The 13,703-nt window shown below is 41.6% G+C and overlaps 1 protein-coding gene and 1 long non-coding RNA gene across 3 annotated transcripts; both read right to left on the bottom strand.

Moving 5' to 3' along the window:
• Nucleotides 1–2,775: 2,775 nt before the first annotated feature.
• LOC139389324 (solute carrier family 25 member 37) lies at nt 2,776–13,456 on the bottom strand. Of its 2 annotated transcripts, none has more exons than XM_071135990.1 (4): nt 13,150–13,456; nt 7,035–7,263; nt 6,744–6,800; nt 2,776–6,578 (listed from the first exon to the last, which is right to left on the bottom strand). In XM_071135990.1, exons 1-4 carry the CDS (start codon nt 13,342–13,344, stop codon nt 6,046–6,048), a joined length of 1,014 nt encoding a protein of 337 aa, XP_070992091.1. In that variant the 5' UTR covers nt 13,345–13,456; the 3' UTR covers nt 2,776–6,045. The 2 variants fall into 2 exon arrangements, with proteins under 2 accessions (XP_070992091.1, XP_070992092.1); XM_071135991.1 differs by lacking the exon at nt 13,150–13,456 and adding an exon at nt 7,949–8,068.
• LOC139389325 (uncharacterized) lies at nt 8,080–8,973 on the bottom strand. Its single transcript, XR_011629400.1, has 3 exons — nt 8,904–8,973; nt 8,510–8,713; nt 8,080–8,311 (listed from the first exon to the last, which is right to left on the bottom strand). It is a non-coding gene; the product is annotated as an uncharacterized lncRNA (long non-coding RNA).
• Nucleotides 13,457–13,703: the final 247 nt, after the last annotated feature.

Raw genomic sequence — 13,703 nt, 5'->3', positions numbered from 1 at the left:
AGTTTTATATCTTTATGTTTGAAGCCTGAAATGTGGCAAAAGGTTGCAAAGTTCAAGGGGGCCGAATACTTTCGCAAGGCACTGTATTTGATACATCAGAAAAGCAGAACTTAATATTTGGTACAGAAACCTTTGTAATTGCAATTACAGAGATCATACGTTTCCTGTAGTTCTTGACCAGGTTTGCACTCACTGCAGCAGGGATTTTGGCAAACTCCTCCATACAGACCTTCTCCAGATCCTTCAGGTTTTGGGGCTTTCGCTGGGCAATACGGACTTTCAGCTCCCTCCAAAGATTCTCTATTGGGTTCAGATCTGGAGACTGGATAGGCCACTCCAGGACCTTGAGATGCTTCTTACGGAGCCACTCCTTAGTTGCCCTGGCTGTGTGTTTCGGGTCGTTGTCATGCTGGAAGACCCAGCCACGACCCATCTTCAATGCTCTTACTGAGGGAAGGAGGTTGTTGGCCAAGATCTCGCGATACATGGCCCCATCCATCCTCCCCTCAATACGGTGCAGTCGTCCTGTCCCCTTTGCAGAAAAGCATCCCCAAAGAATTATGTTTCCACCTCCATGCTCCACGGTTGGGATGGTGTTCTTGGGGTTGTACTCATCCTTCTTCCTGCAAACACGGTGAGTGGAGTTTAGACCAAAAAGCTCTATTTTTGTCTCATCAGACCACATGACCTTCTCCCATTCCTCCTCTGGATCATCCATACGGTCATTGGCAAACTTCAGACGGGCCTGGACATGACCTGGCTTGAGCAGGGCGACCTTGCGTGCGCTGCAGGATTTTAATCCATGACGGCGTAGTGTGTTACTAATGGTTTTCTTTAAGACTGTGGTCCCAGCTCTCTTCAGGTCATTGACCAGGTCCTGCCATGTAGTTCTGGGCTGATCCCTCACCTTCCTCATGATAATTGATGCCCCACGAGGTGAGATCTTGCATGGAGCCCCAGACTGAGGGTGATTGACCATCATCTTGAACTTCTTCCATTTTCTAATAATTGCGCCAACAGTTGTTGCCTTCTCACCAAGCTGCTTGCCTATTGTCCTGTAGCCCATCCCAGCCTTGTGCAGGTCTACAATTGTCCTTACACAGCTCTCTGGTCTTTGCCATTGTGGAGAGGTTGGAGTCTCTTTGATTGAGTGTGTGGACAGGTATCTTTTATACAGGTAACGTGTTCAAACAGGTGCAGTTAATACAGGTAATGAGTGGAGAACAGGAGGGCTTCTTAAAGAAAAACTAATAGGTCTATGAGAGCCAGAATTCTTATTGGTTGGTAGGTGATCAAATACTTATGTCATGCAATAAAATGCAAATTAATTACTTAAAAATCATACGTGATTTTCTGGATTTTTGTTTTGGATTCCGTCTCTCATAGTTGAAGTGTACCTATGATAAAAATTACAGACCTCTACATGCTTTGTAAGTAAGAAACACTGCCGATTTTGCAGGTTATTAAATACATGTTCTCCCCACTGTATATCTATAAAGACAAAAGTGAAGTGAGAGTTCATGGAAATGCACCCCTAATGTCTGAACAGAAACAAATAGACAGAATGAAATGGTTTATTTTTATTTTAAATCCTGCACTTTTCCTCTGTTTAGCTCTGTGCTTTAACGGTCTATCTCCCTGTGAATCTGATTGGCCCTTAAGATTCAGCACATAGTGTGGTCGTGACACCATCATGCTGCTCTTCATGGTACCCACTCATACTTTGGAAAACAAAGAGATTACTTCCTTTAAAGACAGGGAAAAACCAAACTCCACTACAAAGATGGGCATTGTCAGTGCTCTAATATGCCGTGACTGGCTAACAAATTTGCTGGAGCTGAAAGTGGTTTAAATCAGCCCTGATCGTTGCACAAGGGAAGATTCCCTGGACAGCAGTGAAACTGGATCCCTGATGTACGTACCATGGCACCAGCACAGCTCCTTTTTTTCTCCCATCAGCAGATATACTCTTGCATCCGACTCGTCAGATGGTTGTCATGCTTTTATGCCCTGTCCTCATATTGTGTGAGTGGTTAGTGATTACATTCATAGCATTGTAGTTAATGTTATAAATGTATGCTGTTATACAATGATACAACACAATACACTATAAAAGTGATACTGCATTTTCCAGGAAGCAGCCTTGTCAAACTGTCATAGGATTTTTGAAAGGTCTTCAACGGGCAAAAATGTAGCGCATTGGTCTTCAGCACAAAACCTTCATAAGAGGCATCTGGCATTTATCCACAAACACAATTTTATATACATCTTAAATGACCACATATAATAACCACATAATCAACAAGCCCATTCAAAAAATTAGGGGACTGACCCCGGAAGTGCTGTAATGTCGCATCGCTTTCATAGCCTATACAAATTAAGTTATTTGAGATGTTATTCAAGTCACAATAGCTTTAAAAAAGGTCAAAGCATAGGTAAGAGACGAAATGAGGTGATTTCAAAATTATTAAGGTATATAGGTCAATATTATACCTTATCAAATGCAACAATTAAACATTGTAAAAATTCCCTAACTCTCACCATAACCGCACATCATTTTCAGAAATAGACACCTGGCTACAACTCCAACAACACATGTGAGCAGTGTGCTTTGAGGTGACTATCCATTATGAACTATAGTGCCCTCTATTGGTTCTAAAGTCATAAAGTTCAAGGTACAGACTGGTCTTTCCACATACTTTAAGATTGAGAGCCCTCAGTGACACTCCATTAAATCACATTGTTTAACAATAATAATAGAATCCAGTACACATATCATTTATCACCTGCATTTTTATTTCAGCTCCAGTGTTATATACACTGTAGCAGCATTACCACAGTCATTTAACATTCTTGTGCTGTAGATGGCACTCTAGTCATAAATCTTCCCAGTTTCCCCCGCTGTTTTGTGCGCAAAAAAGCAGCAAAGATGTAACATGAGCATCCCTAGATAAGATATAAATTCACCAAATCTCCATTAACACAATCACTCTTATTCATGGGGCATACATAATAATTAAAGTACATTATATTGAAATGATCTCACAGTCAAGTTATACAAGCTAGACAATAAACATGGGTTTAAGACTTATTTTTCCTTAGATCTCTAGGGCTAATGTAATGCCTGAGCAAAACAAGACCTGTGTTCTGTGGATACTTTATCAAAAATGATTCAGAAGCTAAAGCAATACTAAATACCTGAACCAGATTAGTCTAATGACCATTTTAAACATTTGATTATCATCCAGTCCATGTAACTATCCATTTCGATCTCCAAGTTTCTTAAAAAAGGTCAGTTCTACTCAACATTAATGCATAGGAGCAGTATTGTTTGTAATATCTGGCGAGTGATTCTTAATGGAACTAATTCCATCAACTGTATGACCAGCATTTCTTAAAACATAAGATTCATTAAAATTGAATGAAATGCATAGAACAGAAATGGCATGTTGGCATTTGTATAGTAAGTAAAATACATTACATTTGTCTGGAGTTCCCCCTTTTCAGAAATAGTAATAAACAATATGCCAGAAACATCAAATGAATTAACCTTCAGCTGTCCAGTATTGTTGTCAATAAGATTGACTTTAAATCAACCTAAATGTGTTACTGTGTTGCATATTCATTTACATAAACAATAGCTGTGATATTTAGCAAAAACATGTGTAACTCTATAAAAAACACCCACAGGGCTCAAAAGGACTTCAAATTTAAATAGAGAAATGGTCATGCAGTGGGCCAAATTATCTCCGTTATGAATACTGCAACAGGTTTGACCACTGCTCACCTGCTCGTCTCAGTTCAGACTAAATGTCCCCTTTAACCCTTCAGCCTTCACAGAAACATTTGAAGAAATTCTCATCTCTACCTCTTGTGAAAATGTTGAGGCACAAAGTGACTTTTGAAACATCATAAGGACAGCTATATGACTAGCTCAACTAAAGAGGTCCAAAGAATAAGAAGCTAAAGCTTTTTTTGGTTGCAGATGATGCTTGGAATGAGAGGACTGCCAATAAGTACGAGGACAAGAATGAGTGCTTCATTTTACAGGTATGTTCACCACTACAGGTTTGCAAATAGGAAATCATACAATACATATCTTTGGGATCTTTAACAAGGAATAAACCTATATTTGAGGGACTGGGACCTTTGGAGATCTCATAGAACCAGCTGTACTTCACTGGTGAACAAACCCAACAACATTTAATTAAAAGCAAACAAACAAATCTTGCAGCTCTGTGGATTACAGCAATATGTGGAGGAATGTCTGCCTTCTGAGTGGAAAACTCGGAGCCAAGAGGCTGGGAAGAGAGCAGGGAGAGCACAGGAAGTGACTAAAATGGGCCAAAAAAAAGTCTAATAAATAGAGCGTGCCAACCAGCTGATCTGGTAACCCATTAGTAATGGGCCCATTGTCACAGACTGTACCCAATGCTTAAAGGATTCGCCCGATTAACTGCCCTGGGCTGCAGTGGTACTCATTCCAAATTCTGCTGTCTAACATTTAATGTTTTATTTGTTTTGTAGTAGTTTGAGAATCTGTCAAATTTGCTCATCTCACATAAAATCATTTTAGAGATATAAACTAAGTACATTATTACAAGCATGATATTTTACTCCAAAGCTAAATATGAACATCACAGATGTGTGATGCAGAGATGAGGCGGTCCATGCCACCAGCCTCTTACAGGCTTGATGCTGAGGTTTGGTTCACCTGAGGACCAGCATCATGAAAGGCCTCCTGGGAAACAATCACTCACTAAAATATATAAAACACTGCCGCTTCTCTGCAACATAGATTGTTATATAATACACTCGAACACTCACATTGGTGAGAGTCCAGAGCATACTACTGTGCTCAAACAAGGCTAATATTTGGGCCGTTATGGCCTATACACCTTTATTATTGAGAGGGATTCCAGTAACCTCTCAGGAAAGGGAGGCAATACTCACTTCACTGGGTGGTCAAAATAAACTACTGAAACTGAACTACTAAACTACTGCAGACTTTGACTGGCGCAGAGGTTAGAATGAAGACCTATCTAAAGTTAAAAAACCCAGCACAACATTTAGTGGTTCAGCCAAAAGGAAATTTAACTCTCAGAACTGCATTTCCAACACAGAATAGAAAACAGGCCCTCATCTTGAAAGGTTTAGGCTAGCTCAGATTATAGGCACATTGTATGATGCCAACCTTCTGGCCAAGGAAAAGTAACATGGTCCTATTTCAGTACATTTGGTTTTAACAAGTGGTTTCTTGCTATGATTGATGAAAAGGTAACATATAAAGATCATACGATTTAATCTACATTTCAATGGCAAACAATGATTATGTTAATGGTGACTGATCCAATCCATTCCTATTAAGGACATGGACAACACAAAACACTTTAAAGTTGTGGCTGCCTTCAATGCTAAAGAGGCACTTTGAAAGCGCAATTGTGTCTACTGTGCAGCGAAACTCAGGAATGTGTTCAATAAAACAGTCCTTTATAAATACACAAGGAAATAAAACAAGCAAACAACTATGTGTATCTTCCAAATCCATAAAATGCAAGCCATGGTAAGCAAATCAAATAAATAAAAAGTTCCCATATCAGATCTACAAACATACTGTATGAATGTAACCCAACGTAATCATGAAAATACTGTCACCAGATAGTGATAGATGAAGTTGGTAGTGTTGTGTGCTTAGTGAACGGGTGATTTGGGAAAAGGGCCTGTTGCCATATGAAGATGACCTTTTCTCTGTATACATCTCTGTGCAGTTCCTGTAACAGCCTCCACTCCTCTAATGAATGACAGTGCACAATGGAAGGGCTTGCTGGGTAGGAAAGTGAAGGGTAAGGAGTGCCACGGTCCACCACAGCAAGTCTTTCAAACTTCCTCCATTGCAGTGACTTCCCTTTGAGTTATTATACAAAAGCACACACAGATATAAATTATGAACACGATGTCACCATGAGGCTTTTTGCATTGATCCCACATGAGAACCAGGAGCCTCTAGTACAGGTGTGGTCACATTGCGGTGTCCACAGCCCTTCCTCAGACTGGGCCAGCTGGCCCAGCCTCACGCTCAATCTGCTGCTTGGTCAGGACATACTTAAAGAACTCATAGACTGACCAGGCGATGGCAGTGGAGGGCATCTGGTATATGACCCGGGCCTGGATCCCTTTGAAGAAGGCAGCCATGCCACCGAGGCGATACACTGTCCTGAAGGCGTTGGCCATGCCTGTGAGGTGACCACTGATGTGTATGGAGCTGAGCGCTACGTTCTCCTGTGTGTTGAGCAGGGTCTTACACACGTCCAGCGGGGTGGTTATGGCTGCAGATACGGCCCCCGCCGCAGCCCCAGACAACACGTGGCTGCCGGGGTGGTACTGTCTGTGGGGATTGAGCCGCTCCTGCATCAGCTCATATGTCATGAAGTGGACAGCCTGGAAGGGAATGTTCATGGCCAGCTGTGTGCTGTAGCTGCGGTAGAAGGCTGCGAGCCCCTCAGTGCGCTGTATAGTCCCAATGCAGTCCAACAGGTTCCGGTAGGGAGAGTTGTACATCTGCATCCGCTGTTTCACCACTAAGACACCATGAAGGACAGCACCACCACACAGACAGGGGAACAAAGAGAAGGGGGTTGATATACTGTATAACCCTCCCCCCTCCAGCTAGAACGGTTTGTTACCATCTTGATTTCTAATTGAAAAAGTCACAAAAAACCCAAAGCCCCCTTTCAAAGCCTTACCTTCAGCTGGGTTCATGACTGCGTCATGCAGCACAGTGGCCACACAGCCTGCCAGTCCTAGATGGAACAAAGACAGTCAAAGTCAGGCATGTTACCACCCATCAACATACAATACCTCACGTAATAATACATCAGTTCTCACCAAGCCAATTGTTTATAATGTTAGTTTATCAAAACTGCCAGCACAACTACCAAAACAATTAACTTCTTCCTGTGCCATGTTCCCTGACCTTCCAGTGGTCAGTATGTAATGTGGGTTAGAATTCCAAGGGAAACAGAACTGTACTGCACCATTGGCTATGTGGCTGTTTCCTCCATTCTGAATGACCTCGCTGAGTGTGCGCTTGACATGTTCGTAGCAGGCAAAGTAGAGGGCGTGGGCAGGGCCGGCCCCCAGCATTGTGATGTTGAGGCCCCTCAGGGGTCTGAGGAGACCCTCCGTCCGGACGATCCTTCTTAGGGCCTCATACACACTGCTGTACTGAGCCTTAGGGTCTGGCTGCAAACTTTGCATCCTGGTCTAGAGAAAGAAGAGGGATATTTTAAGTGAGAGACCCTAGCTTCTCATGAAGTAGTCTGTACAACCTGCTAAACTACAGACTGTAGTCAAACCTACACACTCACCTGGGCTGTCTGTTTCTGAGGTAATTGTTTCTCCTGTGATGTGATGTCTCACCATGTTTTTGATATCTGTTCTTGGCAGAACTCATGTCCTTTCTGAGTGATGTGTGTCTGTCCCAGGCCTAGGGTGGGGGGCTGTGTCAGTTCTTTGTTATACCCTGACACGCCAAGTTATTTGGACAGCACAAACAACGTTTTTATTTAGCCCAAAATGTAGTGCAGCCCAAAAGACATGCCATTTTTATCTTTCTTAGCATATTGCCTTGTTTCCTTCCACCCCCCCAACAATAAAATGTCAATTACATTTCCTTCAGATACATCTGGAGGCTTGAGGGATTCATAAAACTTTGAGTTTAAGTTTGTCAAACTGAACAAAAACTCTACACTTATCACAGACATTGTTGAGCTCTACCTCAAGGAGACAATGATTTCTGTATGTGCCTTCAAGACTGCTTCTGTAGTCATCTTTTACTTATAGGTGACATTACTCATTTCTCTCAACGCATCTTTGAAAGGGTGAATCCAATGTCTTATCTGTAGTCTATACAAAACATTAACACCTGCTCGTGCAATGAAATACTGACCAGGTGAATCCAGATGAAAGCTATGATCCCTTATTGATGTCACTTGTTAAGTCCACTTCAATCTGTGTAGATGAAGGGGAGGAGACTAGTTGAAGAAGGATTTTTAAGCCTTGAAACATGGATTGTCAGAGGGCGAATGGGCAAGACAAAATATTTAAGTGCCTTTGAACAGAGTATGGTAGTAGGTGTCAAGCACACCAGTTTGTGTCAAGAACTGCAATGCTGCTGGGTTTTTCCACGCTCAACAGTTTCCCGTGTGAATCAAGAATGGTCCATCAACCAAAGGACATCCAGCCAACTTGACAACTGTGGGAAGCATTGGAGTCAACATGGGCCAGCGTCCCTGTGGAACGCTTTCGACACCTTGTAGAGTCATGCAAAAGGGGGTGCAACTCAATATTAGGAAGGTGTTTCTAATGTTTGAGAGAGAGACATATATATATATATATATATATATATATATATATATATATATATATATATATATATATATATATATATATATATATATATATAGTACTGTTATTACTTAGGCAAATGTATGGAATAATGTATACCCACCATAACAAGGCACACCAACTAGCCAGAGACAAGATTAGACAATTGAATTGGAAACAACGACCTTCCTTCATTTATCAAACACAGATAAATGATTTGCTCAAACAATTCCGTACTAGGACTTTGATCCTACTCCAACTCCAAGCAGCTTTGGTCCTCAACTGTTCAGGTTTTTGTGTTAACTTTTTTTCCACATCTGATCGACGCCTGGGAGAACAGAGAGATATTGTCACAAGGGGACAAATGAGTTAGCCTAGTGAGAGTACTTTTGTAAACAAAAAAGGCTCTACTCGGGAAAACCTGGCTCACAATTTAACAATGTAGGCCTAATCCTTGAGTGAGTTATGATTCAGCCCTTAGTTACCAGCAGCAAGCCTACTGCATGTCTGTAGCTTACCTCCCCATTATGTTATTATCTCAGCCTCCACATCCAAGTAATTCCATCTACTTAGCAGCTTTGCTCTAGAGAAACCAACACACAGGACAGCTTCACAGGATTATCTCTGCATGATATCAGTTAGGTTGCATGATGTACTGTATTACAGACAAATATACCATTTTGAAGGGCTATACATTTATATTTAATACTATTTACTTTAATAATATAATCACATTCCTGCAGGAGTGCTACAGTAGTTGAGCTCTAAAGGGGAGAAGAAAAAACCAATACACAAGCAGTTGATATGTGTGGAGAATGAGATACACCTGCAGACGGAAGGTGGCTCAAAGCTGTAATACTGATACATGTTGGACCTCTGCCCAGGTTCTAGCCACCCCCTGTCAGATCCTACTTTAAGTGATAAGAGTCCCTCTTAAGCACCACTGAAGCAAAATGTTTCTAAAAAGAAATTGAGCAAAGAGGTGAAGAAAGAGTACAGAATGAGACTGCTGTCAAACATCTTACTATTTTTTGATACTCTATGCTCATTAAGTACTTCTGGCCTCAGCCTTACAGAGAGAGCGAGAGAGCGACTTTGCCTGCCTCTGTCTGTAATCATTAGGCAACTTGACAAAACAGAGCTAGCTTTATCCCAGTTGGCGTTTATCACAGTGACGGTACAATGCCTCTGGCCATTCAAATCGCTACTCTTTCTGGCTGTGCCATGCCGTGCCAAAGAACCAGGAAACAAACCTATTGATTGAATATTAGACAAACTTGTAGACCTTACTTAATTTGGTTTATTTCCTCACCTTGTCCGACAATTAAGTAATGTAAAATCTCCAACAACGTAATAATTAGGAGAAATAAATCTGCTGCATGGCACACAATGAGTCATTTGTTTGCATTCTACTGCCACTGATCTCAGTTTACTACCAGGAAATGCATTCCTGATGGGCTTAAAGGCACAGAGCAGTCAAAGATGTGATTTTCCTGTGTTTTATATACATTTCCACACTGAGGTTGGAATAATACTGAAATTGTGAAAATGACAACGGCCTTTTAGTGTTAGAGCGGTTTGAAAAGGCTGCTGGAAATTTCAGCCTGCTTTGGTGGGATGGTGTTTTGGTCTGCCTGACAATATAAGTTAATAGACCAATAACAAAGTGGGTTCCAAACCTCTCTGCCAATAACGGCTACTTCAGGTTACATATCCCTCCCATTAGTCTCATCCAATGAGGCACCTCACTCAGTCCTAGATCAATTTCTCAAGCAAGAATTTCTCTTCGCCAAGAAGCGATGTGGTTTTAATTGAAAACAAAGCGCAGTAAGGTACTTTTTTTTTTTACTAGAAATGATTTGATATTGAGATTTAAAACAGCTGCATTGGACCTTTAAGAACTACTTCATGAGAGGAAGCAGTACATTTCTCAAAATAAGACGTTTTGGTAATGACACAGTAATAAAACTCTTAGTAAATATATGCTACCAGGATCTAGGGCTAGGCTAACTCTGTGAAGCCATTATAACACAAGTATACCCCAACTCCCATCTCCAATACAGCCACCTGATCAACTCAAATAGTTTCAGTAACTGTATTTCTTACAGAAGATTTTGGTTCAAAAACTCTTTCTGTTTTAACATTAATGGCATCCTTCCAACTGGCGAGGAGGAAGGGGACCCATTGGGTTCTGGAGTGGAAAAATCGCACCAGCTCATCCTGCTTGTTTTGGGCTGGAGAGAAAAGCAGGGCTGGCAACAGCAAAATTCATTAAGGTTCTATGGCCAGCATAAGAAGTACTGTTTTTCCCCCCACTCTTCCATGACAATGAATGGATGTTGTAGTGTAGACATGGGGCAGGGAATCTCTGTTTCTGTGTGCCACCACTGCTTTAACTCTTCAGCGGGAGGGGCTCATCAGTAGCAAGCTAACTTCAGAAGCCTGAGAAACCTCACACACTGTAGGGGTTAAAGTCACCCTACTGTGATACCAGAACCTACTGGTGGCTGTGGACGTCAGTGTGTTCTGTGTTTCTTTTAAACGAAAAGTAATGATTAAATGTGTGTGCATGGCATGAGTGTAAATGCATTTCAGGAGTTAATCCCATGGCTTGCAGAGGCTGTATGGCAGTTTGCTAATCAGCTGTATAAGAGAAAGACGGTGCACACACCCTTTTTCTGACTGATTCCAAATGCTTACGCCCATTGGGACATGAAGATAACACTTCTAGTAGTAGCACAGAGGGACGTATAGTTACTAGAAGTAGGCCTATAGTATATCTACTTAACTCTTAAACCATTCCTCCATAAAAAAAAATAAGTTCATAGCAGGGTCGTCCACAAAATGAGTGCCTTTTGCATCCATTTCATACGTTAAGTATAAATTGTGCACCAATATTTAATTTTAAGGGGAATAAGACTTGCTAAAGTGCCAAAATGCAGCATTTTTACATGCCCCTCCGTGCATCCTCTGACTTCTAGGAAGATTAACACACTTCAACATTATTGTAAAGCCCTCGTTAATATTGTTGTTTTGACAGTGATTTCTGAATATTACTTTTAAGGTAAAAAAAAAACAACCTGTCCTCTATTTGAAGGTCAATCCTGTTATGTGAACTGAACACATTTTAACATGGTGAAACTATTCCTTTTGAAAAATGAAATTCTAAAAGAAACATTGAATAGCCAAATAATAGTGTAAAAGCAGGTGAGCTGCTTCTACTCTTTTACTACATTTTCTGGTGTTTTGTGGTGGAACACTGAGCAGGTCGAGCATAACACATCAACCCTATTACCCATAGACAGGCTACAAATGTTTTAACCGTGTAAAATGTTTTGTGAAGCTTGCATTCAATTGCCCCTCCCTGTTTCACACAAGCTTCCATTCCCCCGTCACAAGAGGATTTTCTACCCTATCACAGTCAACCCTGTCACTTTATTTTGCACTTAAGTCTTATTTTTTTGTCTCGAGGGGAAAACATTTTTTTTAATTGAACATGTGCTCTTTATGACAGAATGTTAAAATGAGGTGAAATATAACTTTTTCTCACCAAGTTAGTGCTCAAAGGCACCTAATTGGTGGAACAACCCAGCAGCGGAGTTAATGAAACACTGTGGCTAGGTTTGGCTGTGTTGACTAGATGTGTAAAGTCTGGCTCTAAAACCTTTCGTTGTAAGATGGGCAGCATGAAAGGTCCAACTACAGATTCTTGCAGTTACAGAGGAGGAAGTGGCGACAATGGCTTGTGTAACCCTGTTGAAGAGACACAGGCTAATTTGGCTCCATATCCGATCATCTCATTCTGATGGTCTGACTGATTAAAAATGTTGGACCATGTAGCCTATGCCTTTTTTTGCCACAAGCGTTATTCTCTGTAGGTAGTCAGTGTTCTCTATTTATTTGTCAAGTCAAACATGTTTCAAATGTACATGCAATGTACTTAAATAAAAATGTATGAATGAACTTCATGAAATGATCTGGGAAATAACTACTGGTATGCAATGAGGGGGCATAGCGGGGTACAGAGTTCAAAGCCAATTACTCAATACTTGTATGTCCTCTTATACTATAGGTTACCTAGAAGCCTATAAACTTTGACTAGTCCAGAAATAAATTATTTGGTTTAGTATATTTTACAATAACCACTAGCTACAGTTGACCACAATGTCACCTAAATTTGAGCACCTTTGACAGCTCTAAACTGGCACACAGCCATGTGACCTTCACCTGTTTGCCTCAATTGTCTGACAACCAGTTTAATAAGTTCAGATGTGGGTAAGATAAAAAAAATTGTACAGAACAAATGGGCACTGAGTGTGTAATGTCAGATAGCTATGTCTACAGGTCCATGCTTCACTCTGAACTTGAAGGTTGTTGGATTTTAAAGTTTTAGCAAACAAGCTAGCTAACTTAGCTGGTTAGCAGCTGTAGCTAAGTGTGCGGTTAAATACTGGAAACGTTCAATTGCATGATGTTTCATTAACAGGGTGAGTACTTTCAGGAAGACAGGCAGAATTTCACATATGCGAGCGAGTGTCTTGCTATGCTGAGGCATGTCTCATAACGCGTAAGTTGGCTGGCTAGTAGCTGGCTAATTAGCGCTAGCGTCTAGCTAGCTAGCCAACTACCTAGCGTTCACACATTTAAACTGGTAAGGTTATTTCCTCCCCTGCGTGCTGATGAGTTGGAAAGCAGAAATGCATAATGATACGAATGAAAAGTGTTACTGAGCCCATCACTTGGTTGATGGGCTAGCAAGCCTACCTTGACAGAGTCCACGGGGTACATCACCGTGTGCTCCAGGATTCCAGCCACGGCTCCTGCTGTCATGTGGATTGTCAATGAGGCATGCGCTGGCAAACTCTCGTAGTCACCGTCGCCTTCCGAAGGCTCCCCATCTTTACCCTTAATCTCCGACATGTCCAAGGTTGCCACCACCGGGTCAGCGCGCAACTCCATGCGGGGGAGACTGATCAAAAGGAGATCTTTACGAACAAGCACTGAATCGGCGGCATGGACAACCACAACATTATCAACGAGTTCCAGCGCCTAGATGACGTCAGAAGAATACACGATAGCTGTCTAGTTTGAGCAATGAACATCCAGAAAATCGAAAATGAGGCGGAACCAACAGCCGGAATTGTCCAATGAAAAGTAGCCCACTAGTGCTAGCCTGTTTACAGAATTGACAGTGCTTTTCAATGAGGGGGTTCGATTAATCTCGTCCGGGCGCTCGTGTTGCACCGGCGGAAATTTGTTCGCATTCGATTTGGAACCGGGCTACCTCCCAGACGTGAGTCAGGAACCCCGCTCTGTCA

Source organism: Oncorhynchus clarkii, chromosome 30, assembly GCF_045791955.1.
Source record: "Oncorhynchus clarkii lewisi isolate Uvic-CL-2024 chromosome 30, UVic_Ocla_1.0, whole genome shotgun sequence".
NCBI lineage: Eukaryota > Metazoa > Chordata > Actinopteri > Salmoniformes > Salmonidae > Oncorhynchus > Oncorhynchus clarkii.
This window is presented reverse-complemented; position numbering and strand designations above follow the sequence as displayed.

What these genes read in the sequence shown, in the direction of transcription:
- LOC139389324 (XM_071135990.1), bottom strand. Translation starts at nt 13,344, where the DNA reads ATGGAGTTGCGCGCTGACCCGGTGGTGGCAACCTTGGACATGTCGGAG. An exon ending in ACCCCGTGGACTCTGTCAAG is followed by an intron (nt 7,264 to 13,149) that starts GTAGGCTTGCTA and finishes TTCTTTCTCTAG; the next exon opens with ACCAGGATGCAAAGTTTGCA. An exon ending in AAACAGCCACATAGCCAATG is followed by an intron (nt 6,801 to 7,034) that starts GTGCAGTACAGT and finishes TGTTCCATCTAG; the next exon opens with GACTGGCAGGCTGTGTGGCC.